The sequence below is a fragment of the Triturus cristatus genome, chromosome 11 (genome assembly GCF_964204655.1).
Source record: "Triturus cristatus chromosome 11, aTriCri1.1, whole genome shotgun sequence".
NCBI lineage: Eukaryota > Metazoa > Chordata > Amphibia > Caudata > Salamandridae > Triturus > Triturus cristatus.
The window spans coordinates 1,112,012,109-1,112,038,629 of NC_140594.1; the positions used below are offsets into that span (position 1 = coordinate 1,112,012,109).

General features: G+C 47.6%; 1 protein-coding gene and 1 long non-coding RNA gene across 4 annotated transcripts in view; one reads left to right on the forward strand and one right to left on the reverse strand.

Moving 5' to 3' along the window:
* Positions 1-3,306, reverse strand: part of LOC146786111 (matrix metalloproteinase-23-like) — a 110,601-nt gene extending 107,295 nt beyond the window's left edge. For 2 of the 3 annotated variants that reach the window (XM_085635614.1, XM_085635613.1), the window contains exon 1: positions 2,049-3,306. In XM_085635614.1, coding sequence (XP_085491740.1) covers positions 2,049-2,062 — 14 coding nt within the window. In that variant the 5' untranslated portion in view covers positions 2,063-3,306. The remainder of the gene's footprint in view (positions 1-2,048) is intronic. The other variant, XM_085635612.1, reaches the window with a different exon arrangement.
* The window catches only part of LOC146786110 (uncharacterized), a 225,230-nt gene that overhangs the window by 169,126 nt on the left and 29,583 nt on the right, over positions 1-26,521 (forward strand). The window lies entirely within an intron of this gene.

A 26,521-nucleotide genomic window follows, 5' to 3' on the forward strand; every position in this document is an offset into this window, starting at 1 on the left:
ACAAGCATTACATTAGGTGCCACTTGCATCCACTGGCCGGTGGGGAACATTCACTTAAACTAGAAGTAGAGATAGAGAAAGAAAGAGAAGAGAGGTCTATCCCAGTCATCTGTGCGTGGGATCGCGGCGGGCTCTCCTAGATGATCTAGCCAGGTCAACCAAGTATTCTCCTTAATCCTTGGGGAGGGAGGGGTTAGAGAGGTGCAACACTCTAAAGTACTTCAGGCAGGTAAGCTCAGTAAACTCAGTGGACAAGAATTATGTACAAGTACCCCATGTTTTATCAAATTTAGAAAGGGGCTGGGTGAGACCCGCTGTAATCTTTTCCATCCCCAGCGGTTCCCATATCTTGTATAGCCAATCCAGACGATTGGGGAATCTCCGCCGTCCCCCATCTAGCCAAAAGCACCCGTTTGGCCGCCCCCAGCGCCAACGTAATTGCTCTACCCCGGTTAGATTTAAGGGGGTACATCAGGTCATTCGGGAGTCCCAAGATTGTGAATGTGGGGACTTTAGGCAGATCGTTGTGATATACATCATCTATATCCCGCAGAATCGTCTCCCAAAAATTCTGTATCTTCGGGCATGACCACAGGATATGAGTGAGCGTGCCTTGTAGTCCACACTGCCTCCAACATTGCCCATTCCCACCCGGCTTCCACTTTAGAGTTCTCACCGGGGTGTAGTACCAATAATGTGCAATTTTCAAAAACATCTCTTTGCCTGCTGTGCTGCACGAGGAAGCCCTGGCCCTGTGTATGATGTCCTGCCACTCCTTGGGGGAGAACTCATACTCCAATTCAACAAAATTTATAAGATAAGCATTACGTTCTTGGTAACACAGAGCCCTATAGTAAACTTATCGGATAATTTATTTTACAGTGAATGATGGCATAGGCAAGTGTTTGTTAAGTCAAGGGATGGCAGTCACACAGGGGCGTAGCTCCGGGGGGGGGGGGGGGGCATTCGGGTGTTACACCCCCCTAAATTGCATTCTGTAGTAAATAGTTGGGTACAAGTGCTTTCAGTCGAGTAATGTGAAGTGTCTGTCATATTTCATCTGGGATTTTTACATGGCCACACTGACAAAAACAGACATTCTCTCTCGTCTGTTGTGAAGGCCTTAAAAATGTAGATTGCGTTTTAAGTACCCTAGCTATCCGCCCTCCTCTCTCTTTCCACTGCCCCTTAAGACCTCCACATTTTCTGCTTCTGATATAATATTTTTTTAACAAAATGTCCCAGTGTGATTGTTGGCAAATCTGAAGCTCATATCCCCACCCCCAGCCATACTGACCAAGCTACGCCCCTGCACACCAACATAAAAATGAGCGTTCTTGCTCTTTTGTGATTTCATTACGTAGGGTTTATCTAACTCTCTGGACTGACGTCTTCTGTAGTATCAGGTTGGTTAGCAAATGGTTCGTACATTCAACATGCAAGTTTTAATCACCACACTTCATTAATACATGAAGCAATGTCTTTGGTCTGCAAAAGTAGAGACGGTGCAGATACCTCGTGTGGCTGAATATTGCCAACTGAAAACCTAGGCTCAAATCCCAACATCCCGCTTAGCCAAATTGTGTGATCCTGGGCAAACCACACTGCAGCTAGTGCCTCATGTTTCTTCACGGCCAAATTTGGGAACAACCAGAGTAATTATCTTCAGGTTGTGCACTGTAGAAACTCCATTCATGTGTTTAAAGAGGTTATGATGTTTCTTATAGTATTTTTAAGAGACTAAAATGTTTCTCAGTATCCAATGAGGCCAGACTATAGGCGGGGTTGGCCCAGGGACTCGGGTGTGCATATGATTTTTCTCGATTGCCCCACTGTACATACGCTGTTTTACTTCAAGCACCATGGAGACGTGTCTCTGCCCCTCTCACATCTCTGCTTCTTACCATGCGTGACGCACCTCACGCATATCATAAGACTGCCCCAAAGACACCCAATAGAAGCACAAAAAAGAGCAGCTCTGAGGAAGCCTCGCTCATCGTAGCGCTACTGAAAAGAACATGCTAAGACAATGCTAATACTGCACTCACCTCTGCAGCTCCATGCAGCGCCCAGCACCAGCACAGGGCGAGAAGCAGGAGACCCCCCATCAGCAGCCGGGTGGCGAGCCCCCGCGTCCGCCCGCCCCCCTCCATCCTCGCTGGACTTGCGCACTTTGCCGATTACTGGAGCAGTGTGCACTTATGCAGAGCACCTCGACCTGTACTCCCCGGATGAATGCACACTAACAGGGGCGTCTCTGGCCTGTGCTCACTGCACACCCGGGTGACTCGGTGCAGAACTCCCCATAACATATGCTGAAGTCACTGGCGAGAAACAGGAGCAGGCACCGAGGCACGGACAGGTTTGGCACAGACAACAGGAGGCTGGCCTGTGGGCCAGCAGCAGGAAAAGGGACTGTGCCCTAAAGGCACGGAGCACAGGAGCGCCTCAGGGGCCAAGTTCTATGCCCAAGAGCAGGAACACGGTCTGTCCTGGCAGAGGTAACACCCGTCTGCACCCAAGGAGGACACTGGCTGTGCAGCGCCTCGGCAGGACTAGCTTGGCGGTGGAGCGCCTTGAAGGACTGCTAGCTCTGCTGTAGGATGGCAGTGTAGCGCCTTGCAGCACTAGCTTTGCTGTAGGGTGGCTCTCCAGCCAGGGCAGAGGCAGGACTGGTTTTGCTGTAGGGTGGCTGTGCAGCGCCTCGGCAGGACTAGGTTAGTTGTGCAGCGCCTCGGCAGGACTGGTTTTGCTGTAGGGTGGCTGTGCAGCGCCTCGGCAGGACTAGGTTAGTTGTGTAGCGCCTTGCAGCACTAGCTTTGCTGTAGGGTGGCTCTCCAGCCAGGGTAGAGGCAGGACTGGTTTTGCTGTAGGAGGGCTGTGCAGCGCCTCGGCAGGACTAGGTTAGTTGTGCAGCGCCTCGGCAGGACTGGTTTTGCTGTAGGGTGGCTGTGCAGCGCCTCGGCAGGACTGGTTTTTGCTGTAGGAGGGCTGTGCAGCGCCTCGCCAGGACTCGCCTCCCCGCGTGTCTAGCTAGTGAGAGCCTCGGCTCCGAGCCCTGCACTCCCTGTAAGATTGGTTCCATGTGTGAGAGCAGCAGGGCCCGGCACGGGAGGCCCGGATAAAGCGAAGCCTCGCGCACAAGGCTGGGCTTGTGATCTCCCCTGAAGCTCATTCATTCTTCCTGACTTCACGCCGCCCCGAGATCACGACCTTGCAAACAAAGAGGCAACCATGGAAAGTTCAACAGCAGCAGACCGCGCCCCCCCCCCCCCCTCCATCTGTGAGCTGTTCCCGCCAGCCTCGAGTGTCCTGTCACACTGAGCCAACGGAAGTACTGCTTTCCACTAACAGCCCTGAAGAAAAGGTCTGTAAAATACACATGCATCAGGTTCCTGTCTCGGTGGGAGGGTCTTCACACCTTACAACACATGTGGGATTTTCCTACATTCCGATTGTGGCCAACAGAACAGTCTCTTGGAAATCATTGCTGATTTGAGAGCAGTGCCTACAATTAAAATGTTTTTGTATCAATAAAAGTCATTGGTAAAGAAAGAACCCATACCCACCTCTGCATTACATTACAGTATGCGAACTGTGAGTTTCTTGCAGTAGGCCGAGCTGTTCCTCAGTGCACTAAACAGGGCGTTTACCTTATCTGGGAAAATGAACACTCCTCAGACTTAATGGATACAGCAGTCAATTCAATTCAATTCAATAATTCTTTATTCGGTGGTTAAAAACCATCATAAAAGATTACACATATATACAATTAAAATAATATTAAATCATTATACAAGAACATTGACTGAATCTATATACATAAAATAATTCATTATTCACAATAAAGCCACCATGAGAGCTTAATCGAGATGTCAAGTGGGGGATCCTGCAGGATTCACGAGTAATTCTATCCTCTGGTTACCCTTAATCTTAGTGCAAATTTCAAGAAACTAATAACAGAGCACAATGTTAACGGGTCACTAGCCCTTTGTAGATAAGTCAGTGCCTCTTTGGCTCGAGTGAACCTGGCCTTTTTTAAAATTTCCTTTAAAAATCTACGTCTTGGAATTGCATATAGAGGACATAGAAGTACAAAATGAAGGGTGTCCTGCGGAGACTTGTTGTCGCAGCCGCAGGCACCCTTCTGCTCAATTGAATGGCTAAAACCAGCTGGATCAGCTAACAGGTATGGTAAAAAATTGAGCCTAAAACGTGACATTAAAAACCTTTCTTGAGCATTATACACGACACAAAGATACAGTTCCATCCCGTCAGTGGTTTCAAGCCTACTGTAAACACTCACTGAGGTTTTGACCCCTTCCACTGTGAATCTAACAAGAGATCTTTGGTCCAAAAAAATTCTCTTGAGATTAAGCTTATCCTGTGAAGTAATCCCTGAAGGGTTTAAGTACAACTCCTTGCAGCCCATATTTTCCAAACTAGTTTTAACATGCATGAGCTATGGTATATTCAAGCTTTTATCTCTCCCAAGGCAATCTTTTAGGATCTGCCTACTCAACGCGGCTTCAGGGTTAATCCAGATTTTTAACCAGGCCAGGATTGGTCTAAATTTAATCAGATCCTCTCAGTAAGGTCTTCCTAGTTCTCTATGGGCTATAACGGCTGGAGTGCAATTAGGGACTTTCAATATTGAGCGAAAGATTTTATTTTCCTCCCTTTGCAATAAGTCAAGATTTATAAAACCCCACACTTCTGAGCCGTACATGGCTTTGGGGCAGCACGTTGAGCCATAAAGGTTCATTGATTGTTCCGGGCACCATCGACCAACTCTCCTCCCAAAGCCTGCTATAGCCCCAGTTGATGCCACCAATTTGCCACACATTTCCTGTACCAGAGGGGCAAATTTCAAAGACTCATCAAAGAGCACGCCTAGGTACGAAAAAGATTGCACCCTTTCTAGTGTTTGTTTCCCAATTCTATATCGGAAGCTAGTCCGTGGTTTGTGACCCGCTGTCATTACATAATATTTTTTTAAGTTGACAGACAGATCTAGCGCCTCCATGAATTTAACGAACCCATCAAGTAGAGATACAGCAGTCAATAAGTTTGTGAACTGTCTGAACCGTGTTCTCTTGGGCAGCTTCCTTAATATCGTTGATATCTTTAAACAAGAAGTAATATGTTTTGTTTCCGTCTGCACTTTATGCCGCAGGTGGTGGGATTTGTGGCAATTGGTTCAAATCCATATTAAGAGTAAAACATTGTGGCATCAGTGTACAGCTGTCAAAACATTGACTATTCGTTTTTGGTCGGTAATTTTCAGTATTGTGGTGTGGCGTAGAGGAATGAGGGACCCAGACAAAATGAGGATTGTAAAATTTGTGGTCAGGGGTTTTATTTCAAGGTGTGGAAGTTAATACACCCTCTGAGAGGTGAATTAATCCAAGACTCAGGAAAAAAAAAATGTTTTTCTTGCCCAAATCTAACAAAAGAATGATAAATGTCAGTGAACAAGGCATCACCGCATATTGAATGATAATATAACGCCAACTTGGTGCATTGAGTGAACAAATAAAGATTTTTGTTACACTTTGGTGTCTGGTGGGGTCAGAGTAAATAATTTGTCACCACAAATGTCTCTTCATAAACGGATGAACTAAGCTCACAGGGATTTGCAGTGAAAGTTTGTCTACATCCTGAGAAAGAGGAATCATTTGTTCCACCGTGACGTAGCTTGAGGAATCTTGTCCTCACATTAGATTGTGTCTGATCCTGCCCAAATCCTGCACTTGGCGGTTGAATGGCTCAAATCTCCAGAAGTAAAAAATAATAATAAAAAAAAAATATATATATCCAACCGGGAACCCTCATTGGCGACTAGCTGGCGCTCAATGAACCGACAACTACCTCCAAACAAATGTTATGGGAAGCAGGGAAGGCATATCTACGATGTGTGCTGATGAAATAAACCAGTATTGCCAGGCAATGCAGAAGACAGCACCAGATGCTGAAATACAATCCCCTCTGGAGAAGTACCGAGGTCTTCCCTCCGGAGTGTCTGAGGACTCTTATGGCAACAAAACTGGACTGTAACAGTCTTTAAACCTTGGTGGTAGGAAAAGCCCACTCCCGTGCCAGGCAGAACTCATTTGAAACGTGCGAAAAAGCAGGAAGCCTTTGGCGATGCAGTTGAAGCAGAAAGAAGCATGGTAGGCAATCCCAGCTATTCGGAAGGCCTCTACGATCATCTTGACTTATCCACTGGACATTGTGTAAGAATTCTTAACCTTCTACACAGCACTTTACACTGCAGATTGCCCAGTTGATACCACGCAAGAACAATTGTTCATGTCTAGCCTTAGACTTCCCACTGTCCTTGCGAGTGACCAAGAGGATCTGGAATTGGCAATTTCAGCGGAAGACGTTGAAGAGGCCATCAAGACCATGAGCACAGGTAAGACACCTGGGAAAGACGGCTTTCCATTAGAATTGTAGAGCCACCAGCACCCAAACTGTCCCGCTCCTCACGGGAATGCTGCAGGAAGCTGTGTCCACCGGCTCTCTCCGGCCTGAATTTAGTAGAGCACACATCTCTCTCATTCCAAAACTGGGGAAAGATCATCTTTATTGTTCCAATTACTGCCCGTCTCGCTACTAAACTGTGACATGAAAATACTGGTTAAGGTTCCGGCCACCAGGTTGGGGAGTGTGATTAGGTCTCTGATACACGATAACCAAGTGGGTTTTGTCTCGTAATCATGTACGAACACTGGTGCATGTCATCTGGTCTACTAAGGCTTATCTAGATGACAAACTGCTGCTTTCTCTAGGTGTAGAAAAGGCATTTGATCATGTCAAATGCCCATACCTGTTCCGCACCATTGCCAGATTTGGAATTGGACCTAAGTTCCACTAAATGGTTCAGTGCCTATATCAGTCCCCTCAGCGATGATCAGCTGTAACAGCATCCTCTCTGATCCAATATACATTACCCGAGGTACACAACAGAGTTGCCCCCTATCTCCTTTCCTCTTGCATTGGAACCTCTGGCCATAGCCATTAGATCCTCAGCACCATCTCGTGTCATTCAGACAAGGGCAGGAGAATTGACACTCCTATTGTATATGGAGGATATCCTTCTGATCCTGAGTAATCTTGATGCATCGATTCCAGCTCTCATGACTCTTGTCGACTCCTTTGCCCGCTTTCCCTGCTACAAGATTAACTGGGTCAAGACGGAAGCAATGCAGTTAACTTCCCAGACTTTAGAATGCTTACTATCTCAACTGCTGGCAACATGCCTCCCGAACGGTCTGAGATATTTGGGGATTTTGTTACTCAGAGACTTCTGTTCTATGGTAAGAAACAACATTCTCCCTCTCTTGGATTCCACTAAATTGGATGTCGCCAAATGGTCAGCGCCTCAACAATGTTTATGGGGAGAGTCCAAAAGGTCAAGATGGTGACAGCCCAGAGATTTAACTATCTGTTTGGTATGCATGCTTTCTTTTAATATACCCGATAGCCTCCTCTCACAAAATGATTACATGGACCGCAGATTTGATTGGGGTCCTCTACCCTGAGACTAGCATCTACTAAACTATATGTTGCCATTTCCTCTGGGGGCCTGCATACTTCTAATTTTTAGGTCTCGCCTGGCATAGCTGCACGCATGCGCAGTCTCGCTGGCGAGATTTAGTGTTAACAGGTATTTTCTGTAAGGGGCATTAAGCCCCGTCCCTCTTTTCCTTTGGCTGGCGTCACCGTTTATGCGAAACGGTGGCCAGCCATTGGAAAAGAGGTGTCGGTGACGTATTTGCTTGGCTTTTCGAGCGTCCCAGTTGGACGGACTCGCTTGCTTTGCGTCGGTCGCAAAAGGTTACTTATCTTTATAGGGCCAAACACATGGCCCCATAAAGACAAGAAACCTTTTGGCAGGCGAGGCCGGCAGGAAAAGCCAAGCAAATACGTCATGGCGTTTTGGGTGGGGGAGATGCGCGGGGCAGGCGGGGGTTTGCTGGGGCCGGGAGTGCGGCACAAGGGGGGGGGGGGGGGAGAAGGGGAGGGAAAACTCCCTGTCGTCCGACTGACGGCCAGATCCCCTACTCCCCAGGATCAAGCAAGCGCCCAGGCTCCTCACCTCTTTAGCGGCTTCCAGGAAGTGCGACAGTCCGTTCCCATGCTCACCCCAGCTCCTGACTTGCAGTCACCTCCTAGGAGGGGGGCCTCGTGTCTGGCCCAGGATCCCTGCAGTGGCAGTCCGGTCCCGGCACACCGGCGCAGACCAGCGTGAGGAGGGGGCGCGTAGGATTGGGTCGCGCAACCCTTCTGCCACTGTCTGACTTGCCGTAGGGCCCACCGCCACACCAGGCCGCCAGTCACAGGCCCAGTCCGCCGACCCAGTAGTTTGTGTGGGCTCCCTCTATGGCAAAGTGGCACAGAAACAGTAGGGGGAAGCAACATTCCTCTCCTTTTGTCGCCGCCCGATCGGCGGCCATGGGTATATCGACTGTCCGGCGCCGCACCTCCTCCAGTCAGGTCCACCCAGGGCGTACGGCGGGTAGAATCTCTCTAGGCGCTCCCAGCGCCTCACAATCAGGCGGGTGCTCTGCCGGTGCCAAGGAGGGGAGGCGGCACCGCTAATTCAGCTGGAGCGGCGCCAGCAATTCTCCAGGATCCTCCTCTCTCCGGGGTGCACTAGGAGGAGTACCGGAGCTCAGGGCCTCGGAGCGGGCCAGGAGATCACCAAGGCGGAGCCGCCATGTTGGGATCGCCGTGAGGCCGGAGATGACGCAAGGGCAGGCGGCGTGAAAGGTGGGAACTCCCCGATGGCGATGTGCGGCACAAGCAGGGGGGGGGGGGTAGTTTTGCTTGAGATCAGCACATGTCCTTCTCGGTGACGGTTCAAAGGAACAAGTAGATGAACGGTACGCATGCAGAGTGGCAATCCAGGTGCATAGACACAGCAAGCGGTAAAAGAGTGGATGGGGCATTCACCACAAGCGCAGTACGGTATATCAAAGCAGAGTTGTGGCGGAAGGGAAATAAAAGTTTGTATATATGTCACTCCCCCTAATAATAATAAAATAACATTAAAAAAAAAATCCATTCAGGAAACCCCCCCACCCTGCGCAGCTCCCAGCAGACAAACCCAGACGTGGGAGCGCTCCAAGGCCGCAGCTGCAGAGAGGGCTGGCGCGCCCGTGGTGAAAGTGCCAGACTCCACACTACAAAGTGTGCAGGAGGCCTCCGCCTATAAAATGCAGTACCCTGAAGGTCATGAGTTGAAACTCTACTCAGCCTTCCGTCCTTACGAGTGGTTTAAATTGGGTTACAGTTTCATTGTGTTATGCATAGTTCCTAAAACAGCTGAAGTGCGGCACGTAAGCGCTATGCAAAAAAAAGATTGTCAGTTAACCCATGAGTTGTCTTAGCATTCAAGCAGTGTTCCCGCAGAGCATGCTAACGGCAGTGATTATGCGGTTATTGGCGTGAGGTGGATTTCCAGCCACCTGCCAAGGATGGTTGCGCTTGGCGATGTGAGGAGTTAAGCGAGTTATCGCTATTTTCGGAGCTCCTCTTAATCGTACAAAGTGCAGTCGGAGTTATAATTGGGGCTTTCAGAGGCGTGATTTAAACGTTCATTCAACCTGCCTTAGTTATTACGTACGGCTGCAGGGGCGGGCTGAAGTTGATTTATAACCAGAGCACCTGAAATTATGTGGTATGGCAGAGTAAATTATGCGGTAAAAAGGCACATGATGCGGCTTAATGTGTAAGATTTTGTGATACTATTACTTTATTATTTTGTCCTTTACACACTTCTTAAGACTCGTCTGGGCTTTGGTTGCACCCCATGAGTACCAGTTTAGAACCCAAATGCAGCAATAAGCAACAGAAATGTAACCAGTCAACCTTTGCAAAAGGCTTTCCATTGCGCGCAAAACGTGTCGCTTCGTTATTAACTTTTGAACAATTTGCGCGAGAAACAAATTTTTTGTTTGTTGAAATCTACAGATTATGCAGCAAATAATGAGATGTGTGTCAGATCTATAATTTTGCGGAAAAGAGCAGTGGCCGCACAATCACATAATTCCTGTAGCCCTGCTTATAACAGTGTGTTATGCTGTTGAGTGATTTTGCGGTTTTCCTACTGGAGACATTACTGTCTGTGGTTCAAGAAAGCCCCCATCCATTGAGCCAAAAGTGCAAATGTGCACATCAATGACGTCTCATTTTTGTTGTGCGCTGGTATTCGAGCCTGCCGTTTTCTAGCTGACATCAACCTCAGTAATAACTTGAGGTGAATCTGTTCCATGCACTTGTTTATGAGAGGGAATAGGTGTGGACAAGTTATTAGAGATACATTTCCTTATTAAACAAGCATTTGCAATGCAGTAAGTCTTGCATTTCCGCGAGTTTAAGCTATTGGCATTGTAAATGACAATGCCTTTTATTTATGTTTTAATAACGAAAACACAAAAGGCATTGTTATTTGCAATGTGAATAGCTCAAACTCGCGTAAATGCGAGACCTATTGCATTGTAAATGCTTGTTAGACTTACTACAGGGCTCAGCACTTGTTACAGATGGCATACCATCTATGCCGACACAGCGAATTGCCTCGATGGGTCAAGATCAGACAACACCTTTATAATGACACGCCGGACCTTGCAGTTCTGTATGCAGGTCCACGGACATCACAAGATCCATGCAATCCTATGCTACTAGAGATGAATGTGGTCTGGAAAACTACTCATGCTCTCCTGCAGGAAGACCGCTTTCTACATACGAGTGCACTCCTGTAGCATAATGGATCCATTACGATTGACCGCTCGCTACTGTTTTGGTTGGACTGGAAACATGCAAGTTTCTGGAGCTACGCCATCTAATGTCTGAGGGTGTTAAATCCTCTGAAAGTCTGGCTGCAGAACTCCACCTTCCACGCTCCCACTTCTGGAGATAGCCTCTACTCATATAGACGCACAGGGGATTGGTCTGCTCCTCCGTCTTCGCTCCACACATATTTGGTACAATAGGGCACTAATAAAAAGCTGATTTTTGGCCTTTTATAGTCTCCTGATCTCCAAGATATTTTCCAAGCCTCTAGAACGCCTTCTCCGGACTCAATGGGAGACTTGATTTCAAATTGATTGCTCACCGGCACAATGATCACAGCTCCTTGCCTCTCATAGCAGGTCTATTAGAGAAGTTCAAATAAAGTTCTGATACTTTAAGGTTTTACAAGCCTTGCACTGGTCACAGGATAAATTACTCAGGGCACGATTGACTCCCACATCGGATTGCTGATGATGTCACAGCCATGACTATGACATTCTACACATTCTCTGGTCCTGCCATGCGCTCAAGAGTTTCTGGGATGGGGCTGATCCCCTTATACAAGACACTCACACTTGGCTACACTGCTTCCATCCAAGCTCAGCTGGCGATCGTGCATGACACCCGAGGATTATCGACTCTTACATCACACAAATTCCGCATGATTGCCTTCATTTTGTCGATGGTCTATGCTCAATGTCCTGACTCAGGAAGACTGGATAGAGAATGTGGCACTCAGTGCTGCAAATGAATGTTGATCTATCGGTTGAATGATCAGGAACACAGATGCTGGAAAATGCCCCTCTGCTGGATCACCCCCAAACCTTTTGCCTTTATTTGCCACTTTTTCTGAATTTGTTTCTGCTGGTATTAGGACTCTGTGCACTTTACCAATGCTCAAGTGCTTGTGCTCTCTCCCCTAAACATAGGAATATTGGTTCATTCCCAATTGGCAAATTTAATTTACTTATAAGTCCCTAGTAAAGTTGTACTCCCCGTACTCGGGTTCTGTAAATTTCTAGTGAGCCTGCAGCATTGATTGTGCCACCCACTTAAGCAGCCCTTTAACAATGTCTCAGAGCTGCCACTGTAGAATCTGTGTGTGCAGTTTACATTGCCAGGCCCAACCCTTCACTTTTTATATACGTGTCACCCCTAAGGTAGGCCCTGGACAACCGGGCAAGGTGCAATGTATTTGAAAGGCAGAACATGTACTTTTAAGTTTTACATGTTTTGGTAGCAATGTTCCCTCTAATTTTTTACCTCTGTGTGCAGCAGTGTAGGGTCTCTGTGCGCTGCAGCCATGGCAATGTGCGCCAGGAACCGGACAGCGTGTGTGTGAAGCGCCAAATATCCCTCCAAACTTTTGCTTTAAAAAATCGGTGCATTTCCACACATATTAGTCAGTTATTTGGAGTGAGAAGGATAGTAGAGGGATAGAAGGGGAAAAGGTTTGCATTCATATATAGCACCTGTTACCCCGATGAGTGTTGAAGCGCTTTTCTGGTAAGTAGCACGCTACTCCGGAACCCATAAAGTATTAGTGTTGAAAATTAGTATAGTGAAATATGAAGTAATTCGAGTGGTGGATATGTTATTCAGTTATTTAGATAGAGAAGGGTAGGTGGTGGGATAGAAGAGAGAAAGAGGTTTGTATTTATATAGTGCTTGCTACCCCTGATGGGGTTTTGAAGGGCTTTTTTTGGCGAGTGGCACGCTACTCTAGAACCGATAAGGATTAGTGTTGAATTAGTACAGTGAAATATGAAAGTAATTTGAGTGGTGGCTTTGTTAGTCAGTTATTTGGATTGATCAATCTATTATATTTAATAACTGCTGGGTGGGGTACAGTGATGAGAGGTCTGAGCTGAAAATTCTGCTTCACAGAGCCAGCGCTGTGGCCAGCAGTCTGTCCCTTCCCTCTACGCTTTGGGGTTAGGCATTTACCTTGCATGGATGGAGTGTGTTCTTCTTGTTCAGTTATTTATGGATCCTTTTTGGCTTTAGTAAGTGTGGCATGTAGATTGGGGCTTCACTCACTTTCTGTAATAACATTCATCCCCGCCTTTGTTGCCCAGTTGTTGCAATAAGACCGCAATAGCAAACTGGCCATGAAGCCAGTCACTGCTGCAGCTGAACATGGTATAGGCCTGATGCTTCCCCAATTACCGCACAATTCTTTCTTTTTTATTTTTTATTTCAGGTTTTCACAATATTAGCCACGTCTGTCTGCAAAGCCCATTTAGAACTTAGTTCTGGCTGTGAAGTGTCCAAGATGGGAGACAAGTTGACCTTTCTTAAAATGCCCTGTATCACCAATCTAAGCCTTCCAACCAATATCCTGCCCTTATGTTTCACAATTCCATGACTTCATCCACCTTTAAGTTGCTGTATCTATCTGTGGTGTCCACCAGGCTCTGTGAAGCAGAACTTTTTACCCACCTTTAGAAACGGTGATGGCAGGGACAGTGTTGTGAATTTGAGCTCTATTCATGTAAAGCGATGCAAGATGCTGTGTTGAAATCTGCTGGCAGAGTATTCTATACGAACTGAACAATCTGGCGCCTTGTTTTATTCACAAAGGTTCAGTGCATCTTTGCCTGCCTACTTGAATCTGCACAGGGAGTGTCAGAAAGGTCCCTGCATTCGCCAAGCCGTGAGTTATCACAACTACAACTTTTCCGATGTGTTAAATGAATGTGGACAAAACGCAGTTAATGGGAACCTAGCAACCTTACCTCCTCCCTTACTAAGCTGCAGTAGGGAAGCTGTCCTCCACAAAATGATAGCCTTTGGCCAGAGTCGGATTGGGATCACAATTTGGCCCGGGCACTCCCAAAAAAAAGTGGCTACTTTCCCGGATCACCATCTCGTTAGTCTCATTAGACTAATTTTTTGAGAAATGTTAGGCAAAATAAATATTTTAAAGCATCTAGAGCCAGTGACATTACTGGAAGTTTATAGATTGGCCTAGCCTTACTGATTACGGGCCAGAACCCTCTATGGTTGATCATTACTAGAAGCACTGCAGGCTGGCGAGGAGAAATAAAATAGCCTACGGTCACAACACTTGATCTGGCTAGGGTTGCCACCTGGACAGTACCAAATGGAAGAAAATCACCCAAAGCAGGTATGTACTTTAAGTAGTCAACGTAAGGCGAAAGCACTTTAAAATGGGTTCTAAAGCTGCCTTAATTGTCTGTGACTGATAGTAAAACTAAAACAAAACCTGAAAAAATATGTTTAAATGGATTAGGGACTTTTTTAATATAAAGAGTTCTCTTTAATGTTATTGTCCAGCCTTTGTAGAATCTGTCTGGTTATTTCTTGTTAATAGAGGGTTTTTTTAAGTTTCAGTTGCGGCTCTGGGCTTGAAAATGTACGAAAACTCATTAATAGTGTTAATCTCAAACAGTGGAAAACAGTCCACTCACAACTTTCTCTCATGTTTCCCCAGAGGTATAAGCGCTATAAGTGAGTTCTGCTGGGGCACTCATATTTCTGGCTTAGCAACATCCCTCAACGACTCAAGGCTGTGGAGAACAGAATCTGAAAATGTGCTGGGTGAAGCCCCCCTCTGTGTATCGATGTCTTCTTTATAAATACAAAGGTCTGATGTGTGATGTATTTGTTTGTACAGTGCCACCCCTTGCCCTTCTCAGCGCCTCGATGTAGCCACAAATGTTGTGATGTGACAAAAAAATGAGAAATCTGGGTACACAATAAAGACTCCCAGTTGCCATTCTCCAAAGTTATCTATGCCTGCACGTTCTTGAGACCCACAATCCTAAAAAAAATAACAATAACATTTTTAAAAACTGTACACCACTTTTCAAGAAGTGCAAATTGCATAGACCTTTCGCAGGCAACTCTCACAAAGTAAGGAACACCCCTCCTGTGTGTGCATCAAATATCTTCTAAAAACACACTGGTTCAGGAACTAATTTCTGTAGCTGCATAACATCCTTTCCGTCGGACAGCATAGGAACCTCTGATAATTAGATCTACGAAGCTTGTCTTACAGGAGCTCACGATTTGCAGGTGACGCTCAGTTCATGATATAATAGTTTAATTCTGCGCTAGTCAGTTACTCCTATAATCAGGGGCCCATCTGGTTTTACCACATGTGCACTTGCTTTATGTCTCGCTGACATCTTGCTGTACTGCAGTGTTCATTTAACTATTGTTGTAAATGCTAGTTTACAGCACTGACACGGTTCCACTCAGTGCTTTGTGTACTTTTCTAGGCACACGTTTTGTGCAGCGATTCAGGGTTAATCTTAATCATATCCAGTCATTTAAGTCCTGCACCCAGCAGCAAGGCCTAAAAGACACTGCGGCTGAGGTGACAACACCTGGCCTCTTGGGATGCCGCTTCTCTTACCCCCTGCCAGCCCACCGTAGACTGAGGTGAGAATGGACGATGGCCATAAAATCACCTCTCCTTTTAGCCTCCCCCATGTAGGCCCCTGCCTATTCACACCCTCCCCATTGCACCCATATCATGAAGGTCATGGTCTGGCAGGGGATGACGAGCTCCCAGCGTCAAGTTACAGAGGGTCAGGAGAGAGCCTGTGCTGCTGGCGCCTCATTATAGTGGGGCTGGCGAAGACAGGAGGTCTATTGTGCCAGTTTACAGAGGCTAAAAAAACGGCCCACAGGTGCCTCTGAAGCACCGGCCCATCACCCAATGCCCGAAAGCCAGCCTTCCCAATCCGACCCTGCCTTTGGCTCTACTGTATCATCATTGGCCCAAGTGCAACTCCTGTCCCCAAAATACAGGGAGACCCAAAAGAAAAGCAGAGTCTCAAACACAGCGTGTGCTAAAGTACACGTTGTGTTTGAGACACTGATTTTCTTTTCTTAACAGTGCACAGCTGCGGGGCTGATTGTGGGCCTTTGAGTTAGTATTCATGTCAATTGCAGCGCACGGGCTGCAATTAACATGAATACTAACTCAATGGCCCACAATCAGCCCCGAAGCTGTTCCCTTCCAATGCCCAGAGCCAAAGAAATGACCGTTTTTCGCACCGGTCGCATTTTAAAATCGGCGGCGCGAACGGTCTCCGGGATGTGCGCGTTAATTGCAGCACACTGCGCGCTTGTGGCGACTTCAGTGTGCACGTGCCCGCGCGCGCAGGTTATTGGGAACAGTGCTTGGTAGTGAAAAAACCCTCACTTGTCTTTCACTACTGCAAGCCCTATCTCTCCCATAGGATATCATTGGGATCACCTTATTCCATTTTAGAAGTGTAATTTCCAACTGGAAAGAGATTAAACCTCCAAGTCTGGGGTCTCTGGAATCCTAATTTAAAATTCTAACTTATGGTGAAGTTGGGTTTTTAAATTACAGTTCTGAAAATGCCAATTTTAGAAAGTTAAAAACACACAAATGATGGACGGAATGAAGAGCAAATCAAAACAATTCACTCCCAGTCATGAGATCTGGGTTAAATCCACCATTCTTTTGCTCACCATACCACCCCAATTTAGACCCAGCCATATGCAAATCAGTCTTGACGTTGGTCCTCATGGGAACAGTCCAGCCCGAACTGCCAAGCCAGGTCCTCCCTGAGGTGGCATAGTGAGCAAAAGAACAATGGATTAAACCCAGATCTCTTGACTGTAGGGTGAGAGATAAAAAAGTTTCAGCACCCTGTCCATCATCTTGCTGGGTTTGCTACTTTTAGAATGATGGCATTTTCTCACTTTAACCATTTTGTGCCTGCTGCCTGTCTCTAATTTCATGTCTGAGGTGGGTAACAGTTAGGCTTTGCGTATTCCTCGTAGACTGCCCAAGACAATGGAAGCTTCGGTGTGACTTGATGGGCCATCCTGGCAGGATGGGAGGGAGGAGCTGGACCCTACCTCATGTAAACATGAATAGGCTCTGTTTTGTCCCCGAATAAAGGGCTGCATACACCCCTTTAGGGAGTATGGAGGAAGGGCAGGGCCGCTGTACACTTCAAAGGCCTGCCTTTGAAGCCTCCCCCACTTCGAAGGCCAAACTGGGTTTAAGTACTGGACCTCTGACACCACCATTTCAGTACACTTCTGGACCTGTAAAGACTGCTAGGAGGAAGGACTGCTGTGCTTTTGAAAGGACTGCCACTTTGCTGGATTTCTGTTATGCGGAACTCCTGCCTTGCTGTGCTGACTTGCTGCCAGCTGCTCTCTTGTCAGGGAGAGGGGACTGAACCTGCATTACATGAACCCAGAGTGACTCCAAGGGTTAGCTGGCTGGTCTCCTGATCTGAAGGGTAAGGGACATAAGAGACAACCAACCTGCTTCTGCACCTCAACTCTACCATCTGTGAGTCTGTCCTGCCAAGTGGCGCAACCCCAGTCCTGGAACCTTGGAGGCGGACCCAAGGTGTTTCTTCAGTGGAACTGATGCATCCTCTGTTGAGTAATGTATCCCCAAGCAGAACCTACGCTTGTACTCGGCTGAGTGGCTCATCTTCGATCAGAACCATTGCATTGCTGCTGTTACATGAAATGGACCTGTCACAGAAGATTTGCATCACCGCTGCATCCCGCATTTGGGAGCAACACATCGCCTTCAGAACAGACACTGTGCAATGCTTTTCTTGGCGCATGCTCCACATCGCAGTTACACCGCTTATCAGATGACAAACATCTCTGCTGCGCCTTACATCCTCGACACCGGCCTTCACATTGAAAGCCCCGTCAACAGGATCCTCCACGTTGATGCATCAGGACCTCATACCACAGCCTTGTTGCATCTCGGAACCAATGCTCTGCCTCTGCTACATGACGCATCTTCAACGCCGCTGAGCCATGCATCGCTCCGCAACTAGGATTAAGGTACTTTTGTTTAGCGGGCCTAACTGGGTACCTGTAGCCGGCCTGCGCTCCATCACGGGCGGCCTAATCTTTTGACTTTTTCCCAGTCTGACGCGAGTAGATATCCCGCACTAGCATCTTGTGCTTTTTTGGCGCTATTTTTCACTTTAGTCTTTAAAATTCAATATCTCAAGCTCTACAGATTAGATTTTTATCGCACTAGTCTTATTTTTTTTTTAAACTTAATTTTTTTATTTTTAGATGTGTTAAACAACAAACCTTGCAGCATACATTAGTTCGTAAACATCATGTGCACAACCTTTGAGGTGCCAAGGCCAACATTCTGTTTAAATACACTAATATAAATGACAATGAGGGATACAACATAGGCATCATCGTATTGAACCTTAAGCAATGGGGCAAGCATTTATTCAACCTTCACTCTTGCGCCCTCCCCTGCTTCGTTCTGATTGCATCCAGTGAGAGTGGAACGGATGCAGATATCGTTCTGCTCACTCTCCGATTCATCGGAGTTGAGGGAAGAATTGCACAACTCTCGCCATTCTGTGAGGTCTGCCTGAAGCTTATCATCTTTGCGATTTAATTTCATGTGTATTTCTTCCACTAGAGCCCACTCCCTCACATCCCTAAGCCATGTTGGTATGTCGGGGCTTCTAAGCCCCATCCAGTTTATGGCCACTCTCCGTCTGGCCAGGACCATCATCAGCTGCAGAAGTTTGTATGCTATTTTCAATTTCTTGGGTTTGCGTACATGGGCCAACAGGCATTGGATTGGCTTTTCTATTATGGGGAGACCTGTGCTTGTTTGCACCTTTTCTACAACTAATGCCCAAAACTGCCGCAGCCAAGGACATGCCCAAGCGAGTTGCAGGAAGCCTGACTCCTCTGTGCTACACCTGGGGCACTTGTCATCATTGTGTTGAGACACGTCATAGTTTCACTGGTATGAGATAGGTGCGAAGTAGGGAGTTGTAGTGGATCAGTTTAAACCTTTCGTTACAGGAGACTGTGTGTGAGCGCGAACATAGCTGTCCAAGCCCTGTCCTCAATTTGTTCATTGGGGTCCCTCTCCCTTGCTGCCCTTGACCTCGGAGACTGGGTAGTTGAGTCTAGCCTCATGGCTTTGCACAGGAGCGATATCATCCTGCGCCCGGATCCAAATGTTAACAGCAGGTTCAGGGCACTTGTTGGTGGGGTGTCAGGGTACTGGGGCTAGGTAACTCTAGCTACCTCCTGGATCCCCCTTTACTGTAGGTAGAGACCCTGGCCTAGGGCGAAACTATCACAAGCTTGTTCATACGTTATGAACGTTTCACTCGAATGGAGGTCCGCCAGGACCTCACATCCGCCCTCCCTCCTAGCTTGGAAAGACATATGGGTGCTCAAGTCTCTAATAGGGGCCAGTATCCAAATGGGGAGCTCTCTGTGAAATGGTGCGTGTCTCAGCACCGTTGCTACATACTGCTGCCATATATTTATGGTTTGGCGCACTATGTATGGAAGGTCCCCTTCAACCCCTCTCCCTTTCATCAACACTATTGGGAGGGCGTCTGGATCTGCTCGGCCTGCTAGGAGTTGTTTTTCCCAGTTGTCCCTTTCCTCCAGCCAGCAAGATGTGTGCTGCAGCTGGGAGGCAAAGTAATATAAGTCGAAGCGTGGGGCCGCCAGTCCCCTTTCTTCATATCTGTGTGTCAGTGTGTTGAGGGCTACTCTACTATGTCGCCCCGCCCACAGCAGGGAGATGAGAATCGTGTTTAACTGCTTGAAGATTCATGCCGGGATCAGGCAGAGTGAATTCTGGAGTGCATAGAGGCATCTGGGTATCATCGTCATTTTGGATACTGCGAGCCTGCCCATTAAGGACAGCAGTAAAGTATTCCACAAGGTCACAGAGCGTCTCAGGGCCTCCAGACCCTGTCCAGATTTAAAGCTATTAACTGGGTGTTGTCTAGTGCAATCTGAACACCAAGTTAACGGAAGTGTGCTCGCTCCCATCTAAGTTCTAAGTCCGGGAGGCCCTCCAAAGGTATAGTGCTCCATGCGCACCATGGGGAAGATCAGAGATTTATTACGGTTGAGTTGCAGGCCAGAGACCTCACCAAATCATTCCAGGTGCTGCAGGAGCCTGGGTACGGCCTCCCGGGGAGATGCTACGTAAAAGAGAGCATCATCCGCGTATAGGAAGATCACATGGGTTGGATCTCCTACCCGGATGCCTCACTCTTCCATCTACCTGAATGCCCCACTGCTCCATCTCCGTTTTCATCGACACCGCCAAAGGCTCAATGACCAGGGCAAAGAGGAGGGGCGAGGGCGTGCATCCCTGACGTGTGCCTCACCCCAATATCCACTCCTCAGACCGAGCCCCTCCCAGTCTCACCCCATGCACATGGCGCACTGTACAATATGTTGACCTAGCGGCGGAAGCAGGGTCCGAACCTCACTGCTCTAAGGACCTCTAGGAGATAGCCTCAGTCGACCGTGTTGAAAGCCTTTGCCAGGTCTATCGACATGAGTACCAGCTTCTCCTCCCAATTTATCACTTCCTGCATAATGTGGGTTAGGCGACGTAGGTTCATACTACTGTTACGGCCTGGGATAAAACTGCATTGGTCCTAGTGTACGAGGTGCGGCATTGGGGGTCCAAGGCAAGAAGCAAAGAGTTTGCATAGTATTTTCGCATCGGAATTGACCATGGTGATTTGGCGGTAGGAGGAATGTTTACAGCTGTCCCCACCCAGCTTCAATACCATACAAATTTCACCTTGCCTCATAGTAGGAGGGAGGATTCCTTTGGCAAAGGCCTCCTCGTAGACCTGCAGCAGTGCCTGGGTCACAGTTTCTGAATATGCACTACAAAACTCCGGCGGGAATCCATCGCCACCCGGAGACTTAGCACCTGGGAGTATTAGCATCACTGCCTGTATTTCCTCAGTGGTGAGCGAGGCCTCCAGATCCATCCTCGCCTGTGCGGGGAGTCTCGTGAGGTTCGTGGGTTGAAAATATGGGAGGTAAGAGTCTTCCCCTACTGTCGGATCTGCAATCTAGACTGTCTGGAGATGGCGCTGTAGCTCTTGAAAGAATGCGGCCCTGGTGTGTGTAAGGAATGGGTTTCTGTTGCAGTAACCTCCCCACTTTTTGCCTGATACCTGATGCACATTTCCTTGTTGTGCCCTGGGCTCCTGCCAATCAGGTGCCCAGGGCCTGTGTTCCTTCCCTAAAAACTGCCTAACAGCTAAAACCCAATTGGCATCTCTGGTCACATGTCAGCCCCTGGTAAATGGTACCCTAGGTACCCAGGGACTTGTGACCAGAGAAGGCCCCTAAAGGCAGCAGCACTTACTGTGCCACCCTTAGAGGCCCTGTACCCTGACACACACACACTGCCTTTGCAGGCTGAGTGTCTTGGTGCATAACAAAACAAAGAGTCGACATGGCACACATCCCTGTGTGCCATGCCCACCACACACACTGCTCTGGCATACCTCAGTCACCCCTCTAGCTGGGTACCCTATGCCAGTGGTGTGGTCACAGGTGCACGAGCCCTGTGCCCCTACAGTACCCAGGTCCATTCCTGAGCACTGTAAATGCAGTGCTGCCATTAAGAGTATATGGTGCTGGGAGGTCGTCAACACGAACTCCACAGCACCATGATGGCTACACTGAAGACTGAGAAGTTTGGTATCAAACTTCTCAGCACAGTAAACTCACGCTGATGCCAGTGTGGGATTTACTGTAAGATGCACGACAGAGGGCATCTTAGAGATGCCCCCTGAACCTAACCTACAATCCACGTCTTGTCGGAGGGGCTGCCTAGGCTGCCACACAGCAGACAGGTTGCTGTATCCCTGGGTAGAGAGCCATCTGCTCTCCTGGGCCTGCAACAATGCATATCCTGGGTGAGGTGCTAAGTCTCCTCCCCCAGGATGGGCAGGGGAAGCTTCAAAGGCATGCCGCCTTTGTGAGCTTCTCCGGGCCACTTGCTGTACTCAGCAACTGGCCCCTACCGGTTCTGACCCCACTCGGGCGGGAAGACTGGCCGGAAACCCCAAGAAAGGAAAGGGGGTGTGCCAGCCTCTGCCAACCCCACCCCTCAGGTGGGGGAGAAGGTGAAGCACGTCTCCAGGCTCTCGCCATCTTGAAGATGAGAAGCCCTGCCCAATCAGGACTAGGCTACTTCCCCCATCCCACAGGAGAGTGGCAGGATAGGGGGTGTACCCACCCCAGGGCAGGGACCCATTGGTCCCTGCCCTTTACCTACCTGTAACGCCCCTAAATCTAGTATTTAGGGGCACCCTGAACCTTCCTTCCTGAGATTCCAGATTCCGACACCGCAAAGAAGATCAATAAGAAAGAAGACCTGCCGTGCAGCTGCTAATAAGAGGAAGACACCAACTGCCTGTCGAGCCTCGAACCTGCTCCTGTTAAATCCCGGCATCTCCTGTAGCCAGCAACCTCGCAAACAGCGGAGGACCTGGTTACCCTGTGAATCTGAGCATCTGGGCCTCCCACGAGCAGTGGCACTGCTCAAATCAAGTAACTGACCCCTGGCATCAGCCAGGAACCGCGAACCCTGCACACTCTGCACCCGCCAAGCCTGGCCTGTGCTGGAGTGGACAAAGACCCTGAGGACATCCCCCCGGCGACTGTGACCCTGAATCCGACACTCAAGGACCCACCTCAATGCTTCTGACGACGCCTGCAGCCTCAGAACCAGGGAACCCCCAACCGCGATCAACAGAAGGTAAGATTTCCCGACACCAAAAGTCACCCCTGCACCGGCGCCCTGCGGCCCCCTGTGCCCAACTCCTGGGTACCTACCTATCCTCCAACTACCCAACTTACCTCTCGAAGTGGTGGTCTCACCTGAAGAATCTTCGTCCCCGAGCTTGCAGCCTTTAGTCCTTGAGGTTTTCCATTGCAATCCATTGAGCGCCCGAAGGCTCAAAAGCACCCTGCACCCAGCTGCCAGAGTGGCCCTGGCAGTGCAACTCCTACTCCTACCTACTTCCCCATTTGCCCTGAGAAAGTGACCAGAAGCCCAGCTCCCACAGCCGCTTGGCCTGCTAGTCAGCAGCCACCAACCAAGGGCCCCCTGCCTCCCATAGGATAACATTGGGCCTAACTCACTCTGCACCTGGCTGCCCCTGTGCTGCTGAGGGTGTAACAACTGTACTTACCTGACCCCGGGAGACCCCAGAGTCTATGCCCAGAACCTCAACTCTGCCAGTCGAGTACTTACCCAGAAGCTGATAACTCAATTTTCTTCCATAGGAAACCATTGACTGTTTTTCTGTGAAATTTCTTCTAAGTGTCGATTTTGCAAACTTATAAATATTCATTAAAAATCGCCTGTATAACTTAAACGCAGTTTCTCAACTGCTTACAGGTGGTACACTAGTGCTGGATCCAGGATCCAACACTGACCTAGAAAAGGTAACCATAACCCCACTTACCTACTAAGTGAATTTCCTCCCATTGGATAACATTGGTAATTTGATTAGAAAAAGTTTCTAAGTGTCAACTTTTAAAATAGCAAAATATTGCTTAAAAATCACAACAGTAGCTAAAACGTATTTACTCATTTGTTTCCAAGAACTGTCCCGGGACTGAATCTAGGATCCAGTCCCGGAGTTAGAAAAGTAATCCTGAAAGTAATCAATTGCAAATAACTTAAAATTCCCATTGAGCTCAATGTATTCTGGCGTTTGAAATTGTGTTGCCTATTGCAACAAACTGTAACTATTGCATTCAAAAGTCAATTGCCTATTGCAAAGTATTTAACTAAAACATCTCATTCTGAGAAAGTATATTTGGACAACTATTGTTGGTTCTAAAATAAAACAACCATATATTTTTATATACAAACCATTGGCCTAGAGTTCAGTTCTTGAGTGTGTGAGACCATTTGCTGACTGTGTTTGTACAACAAATGCTTTACACTGTCCTCTGATACTGCCTTACTGCTCGACCAAGCTACCACTTTAGAGAGTAAGGTTATATCTAACTTTAGCCTCTGCCAAACCTCTGGGGGCTGTGGACTCTGTACACACTGTACCTATTAGGGAACAGTATATACAGAGTCACTTTCCTACAGTGTGTACCACCGTTCCTGTGGGTACGTGTAGCACCACTATTGGGGCAAGGGTCTGTTCCCTACGGAGGATCCATGCCAATAATCGCCCGACTTGTCACCCTACCTGTGCAACCTTTGTCGATGTTGACGAAGTGTATACTTGTCTAGCCTTTCCCAGATATCACTGATGAGTGTCTGTATTTCCCATTCTCAGGCTGCATCATTTGGATCAGGTTGGGTTTGTACCTCCGCTATTGCAGACTCCTCTTCCTCAAGCTCACGTTGCAACTGTCTGCAAACCCCACATGTTAGACTCAGGAAAACCCCTTGTATCACCGCTTTTAGAGCCTCCCATTTCGTGGCCTTCGAGATGTTCGCTCCTTCCCAGTTAATTGTCATATAATCAGCCAATACACCTGCTATATGCTGCCTTCCAACCGTGTCTTACAGTATGTCAGACTGCATCCGCCATACTCTTGGGAGGTGCGCCGGGGGTCCCCATCGGACCGTACCAGCGACCGGGGAATGGTTGACAGACATAAGGCCCGATGCGCCACCTCAACATTTAGATCAGCGTCTGAAGTCGCTACTAGCACTCTATCAAGCCTACTATATGTGTGTTGTGGGTGGGAGAATACCAAGTGTATAACTTCTGAGTGGGGTGTCTGTACCTCCAAATATCGTGCACTCCCAGGTTCCCCATTATCTCTCAGAGTCTCTCTGTCATTCTGGGCTATGTAACTCAGGGTCTAAGACACAGTTGAAGTCCCCCGCCCAGAGGATCGGGGCACTCCGGTCCAACGGCAACACCTCCTGTAGGGATTGGTAGAAGTCAAGCTCATCCACATTTGGGGTGTATATGTTCAGGATTACTATGTCTCGGCCATCTAGCTTAGCCCTCAAAAGGATGTATCTACCATTAATGTCAGCTTCCATGTATTGCAGTGAAATATCAGCACACCTTTGCATAGGTAGAGTATGATGAGTGAAAGATCTGACCCCTCCACTTTCTCGCCAGCCTCTGGGCTCCTGCATCATCAAGGTGTTTCTTGTTAGCATGCCACAGATACGTGGTGCTTACGTAGGAATGAGAGAACCCTATAGCACTTGGTGCATGTGCCCAACCCCCTTACATTCAAGCTCATAAACTTAGTCCCCATTGTCGTTATAGTACTCTGCCATTGTGTCCCCCAGCCCCTTGTCGTGCAAAATCATCCCACCCATCATATACTGCATAAAACAAATAACATGCAATGGAAACAAACCTGAGTCCACCCCCCCTCCCAAGGGCAAATCACCTGCTACAGTGCATACGGTTAAGCCCTCCCCATGCTTGTGCCAGGACGTGCACAGCTTCCCCTTCAGCCCAAACGGGACCGTAGAACTTCCCCAGTGAATATGGCTACCCGGCCTAACCCAGCCATTCAAGCAATAGAACAAACCCAGTAAGCGCCCCCATAAATGAGGCCTCTACTCCTCAGGATTCAATCCCTTAGTGTTCTTATTTGTATCAGCAGTTTCCCCTCTTGGCTGTGGGTCAACACATATTCCCTAGCACATCCGAGATACTCTCCTCCTCCTCGTCTCCCATCTAAGGATCCCTCTGGTCATACATTACATGAGCCATTAAATACACCTTGGTGTGTCTGTTCCATATAACCTCAAAGAATATAATTGGGGTGTCATCTACGCCCCAAGCTAGGCGCACAGCGTGATTCGCTAATTCATGCTACTAAATTTGTCCATTCTTTCACAACTTGTCATCGTTTGTCTTCTATCAACTCAACTCCGCTTGATCCACACAAAGAACCATGCAATTTTTTCAAGTTTCATATACTTCTGATGAGACCATCCGGACTTCTATCACAAATACGATCAACGCATGATTCTTCCCAGGCATGTTCTTTATTGAAACCCAATGCATTTCGGACTACATGAGTCCTTCCTCAGGGGTAACTACAATTAAAACATTTTGTAATTAATATCCACTTAATCAAATCTCATGATGCTTTAAGATTTCAGAATAAAATTTGGTAAACAGCAATACTAAACTGTGCTCTAAACATTGTGCTTTTGTATATACACGATATTACGCTTTTATGTGTGAATAACTAATCCTCCCCTTCTATCTTTCACTCCCCGAGAACCTCACCCTTAAGTGATATCGAACTGCTGAGCTAAATATTATTAGGTTAACCGCCCACCTATCCTAGTGTACTGGTTGTCATCATAAACTCCTGGGCAGGTACGTGCATAATTAGTTGAAGGCGGCAAGAGACGCCTGTTTGTAATGTGGGAAACATGCTGGAAGTTCAAGAACTAAGTTGGGATCGCGGGGGTAGAAAGCCTAAATGGTGTTTGGAGGCATTATTGAAAAGTTAACAGACGGTTTTCTTATAGAGTGTCAGTTACAGGGGCCGTTTATAGTGATTTAACAGGATTGGTTGGATCATAGCAGTTTATGATGACAACCAGTACACTAGGATAGGTGGGCGGTTAACCTAATAATATTTAGCTCAGCAGTTCGATATCACTTAAGGGTGAGGTTCTTGGGGAGTGAAAGATAGAAGGGGAGGATTAGTTATTCACACATAAAAGCGTAATATCGTGTATATACAAAAGCACAATGTTTAGAGCACAGTTTAGTATTGCTGTTTACCAAATTTTATTCTAAAATCTTAAAGCATCATGAGATTTGATTAAGTGGATATTAATTACAAAATGTTTTAATTGTAGTTACCCCTGAAGAAGGACTCATGTAGTCCGAAATGCATTGGGTTTCAATAAAGAACATGCCTGAGAAGAATCATGCGT